Below are 3,231 nucleotides of genomic sequence, written 5' to 3'. Positions count from 1 at the left end.
CATTAAGTGAATTTGGAAAAGATGACTCCTTGTTTGGCAGCTGCTATGGTAAAGATTTGGCTAGCTGTGAAGTCAATAGTGAAGATGAAAAAGGAGGCAAAAATAGATCAAAAAGTGAAAGTTTAATGGGTACGTTAAAAAGGAGGCTTTCAGCAAAACAAAAACAGAAAGGCAAAGGCAGCACACCATCTGTAAGCTCTGCAGATGATGACACATTTTCTTCCTCATCTGCTCCAATAACCTTCAAAGATGTGCGAGCTCAAAGACCTCTGAGATCCACTTCCCTCCGTAATCACCATTACAGCCCAACTCCGTGGCCACTTCGACCTACAAATTCAGAAGAGACTTGCATCAAAATGGAAGTGAAAGTCAAGGCCTTGGTCCATTCCTCTAATCCAAGCCCAGCACTGAATGGTGTTCGAAAGGACTTCCATGACTTGCAGTCAGAAAATGTGTTCCAGGAACAAACCAATGCATTAAAAAATACGGAATCTCAGAACGGGGACTTGCATCTTCATATTGATGAACATGTGCCTGTAGTTATTGGATTAATGCCTCAGGACTACATTCAGTATACTGTGCCTTTAGATGAGGGAATGTATCCTTTGGAAGGATCACGTAGTTACTGTCTGGATAGTTCCTCACCCATGGAAGTTTCGACTGTTTCTTCTCAAGTGGGGGGAAATGCTTTCCATGAAGATGAGAGCCAAGTGGATCAGGACGTAGTTGTTGCACCGGATATCTTTGTGGACCAGACTATGAATGGTTTGTTGATTGGTACCACAGGAGTCATGTTGCAAAGCCCAAGAGTTAATCATAGCGATGTCCCTCCACTCTCACCTTTGCTACCTCCAATGCAGAATAATCAAATCCAAAGGAACTTCAATGGATTAAATGGCACAGATGCCCATGTGGCTGAAAGTATGCGCTGCCATTTGAATTTTGATCCTAACACTGCCCCAGGAGTTGGAAGAGTTTATGACTCTGTACAGAACAGTGGTCCTATGGTTGTGACAAGCCTCACAGAAGAACTGAAAAAGCTTGCAAAACAAGGATGGTACTGGGGCCCCATTACACGTTGGGAGGCAGAGGGAAAATTAGCTAATGTGCCTGATGGCTCGTTTCTCGTTCGAGATAGTTCTGATGATCGTTATCTTTTAAGTTTGAGTTTTCGTTCCCATGGAAAAACTCTTCACACTAGAATTGAACACTCAAATGGTAGGTTTAGTTTTTATGAACAGCCAGATGTGGAGGGACATACGTCTATAGTTGACTTAATTGAACATTCAATCAGGGACTCTGAAAATGGAGCTTTCTGCTATTCCAGATCCCGACTGCCAGGATCTGCAACTTACCCAGTGAGACTGACAAATCCAGTGTCCCGGTTTATGCAGGTGCGCTCTTTACAGTACCTGTGTCGTTTTGTAATACGTCAGTACACCAGAATAGACCTGATTCAAAAACTGCCTTTGCCAAACAAAATGAAGGATTATTTACAGGAAAAGCACTACTGAAAGCTTACGGGAATCTTGCATCTTGCACTTTGGGAACAACAACAACAAAAAGAGATTGAATTACAGTTTACAGACTTTCATTATTATCAAAATCTTTTGCTGCCATAAAAATATTTCATTTTTGTCTGTAAAAGAAAAGTAATGCATTTGGATTTATGTTTGTTTTGGGGGGTTTTGTATATTTTGGGAGGCTTTTTTTTCTTGTTTTGTTTTGTTGAAAGAATGATCTCAAGTTTATTTTTAGAAGTGTGAAATAGCTATCTTTCGTCAATGTGCAGATTAATCACAATGTGAATGATCAAATTCTCCTTAATTTCCCCCAAGTCCTTTGCTGCTATCCACTGTGATTTTTATGCATTGAAAGCACATTTCATGTGTATTCAACGACAAGTAAAAGTCAAATGAAACTTGTTGAATGGATTTTTTTTTCCTTTAAAACGACCTCTGGAAAAAAATGATCATGAATAAATAACATATTGGTATTCTAAATTACTGATTTTACATCTAAATTAAAAACTGTTTCCTAGTGTCATAATTAGACATTTCTGTAGAGATATGCCCTGATGTATAGACAGAGCTGTGTGATAAGAACATGGTTATGTGGCATATCTTTGGGAAAGAAAAAGCCTTCCTCCTAAGCCTTGTACTGTCTGTACACTCTTGTGTTTGAGAAGGTTGGTTCAGCCTTCTTCTCGTCTCAGTGTTTTGTCCTTTAAAAATGGCCTTTAAAAAACAGTATATGAAAGTAAATGTATAGTACCTAGAAGAAAATTGTGGTATTGGGGGTCTTGTAAAATATTACCTTTTATAATCATGCCATCAGTTAATAAATGAACACCTACCAGGTCCCCTCTTTCTTTCCTTTTCCCTCCTGCCTACTCTTGCAGAGTAAGGGAAGGACGTTTCCTGGATTTGTGGCAAGACTCTAAGAATTGTTATCATGGGAACGTAATTTTTAAGCCATTTTGGGGATGGGGTAAAACTTTTAATAGGATGATTTCTACCATATTTATGTTCAAGCTACTTGAAATTTTATCATTTCCATTTTTCTACATTTTTATTTCACTTCAGAAAGTACAGTAATACACTAATGTCCTTTGGATAATTTTCCCCTTTTTTCTATATCCTTTGAGGAGGAAGGAACAGGACTGATAACATTTTATATGGAAGATGTTTAAATGCATCTCTAAAGTGCTATTCTCCTAGCCTTTCAAATTATTGGGAAGAGATGTTTGGATATACAGTGACCGCAGAATATGTTTCATTTTGCTGTCATGAAATGTGTTTTGACATATGAAATATTGAATCAATTAAGTAAGTGTTTATGATATCTGTCAAAGATTCTGGCAGTGGGGAGTACAGGTTCTACACTGTAATATTTTCATTATGCAAGATTAATCCATGGCATTTTCCTGTTTTATTTTAGTTTGGTTTTCTTTTCTCCCGTATTTTTATTACTTTTATGAGTTACTTTCTAAAGGGGTCATAGCTGGCTTGGGAAGGAGGCCTGCCTCTGCCTTGCTGAGAGGCCTCGCTTTGCATGCTTCTGCCCCCCTATTTTGTGTTTTAAAATGTCATATTCCCCATCTCTGGTAGAAGTGGCTAATAAGTAAAGATCACCTTAGAAAAAAAGTCCATCTTCAATACATCTTTCTTGTTTGGGTCATTTTCTTCTCCTTATTTAATCTAGCATTTCTGTACCCTAAAATGAGTCTTT

The 3,231-nt window shown here is 38.2% G+C and overlaps 1 protein-coding gene across 1 annotated transcript; it reads left to right on the top strand.

Moving 5' to 3' along the window:
- SOCS6 (suppressor of cytokine signaling 6) lies at window positions 1–2,865 on the top strand. Its single transcript, XM_005423325.3, has one exon. The coding sequence runs from the start codon at window positions 126–128 to the stop codon at window positions 1,512–1,514; it is 1,389 nt and encodes a 462-aa protein (XP_005423382.1). The 5' UTR covers window positions 1–125; the 3' UTR covers window positions 1,515–2,865.
- The last annotated feature ends 366 nt before the right edge of the window (window positions 2,866–3,231 follow it).

Source organism: Geospiza fortis, unplaced genomic scaffold (assembly GCF_000277835.1).
Source record: "Geospiza fortis unplaced genomic scaffold, GeoFor_1.0 scaffold100, whole genome shotgun sequence".
Taxonomy (NCBI): domain Eukaryota; kingdom Metazoa; phylum Chordata; class Aves; order Passeriformes; family Thraupidae; genus Geospiza; species Geospiza fortis.
The sequence above is the reverse complement of the archived record's forward strand: the minus strand, read 5'-3'. Positions and strand labels throughout refer to the sequence as shown.

Coding starts and splice junctions, on each gene's coding strand:
- SOCS6 (XM_005423325.3), top strand. CDS start 126: ATGGGTACGTTAAAAAGGAGGCTTTCAGCAAAACAAAAACAGAAAGGC.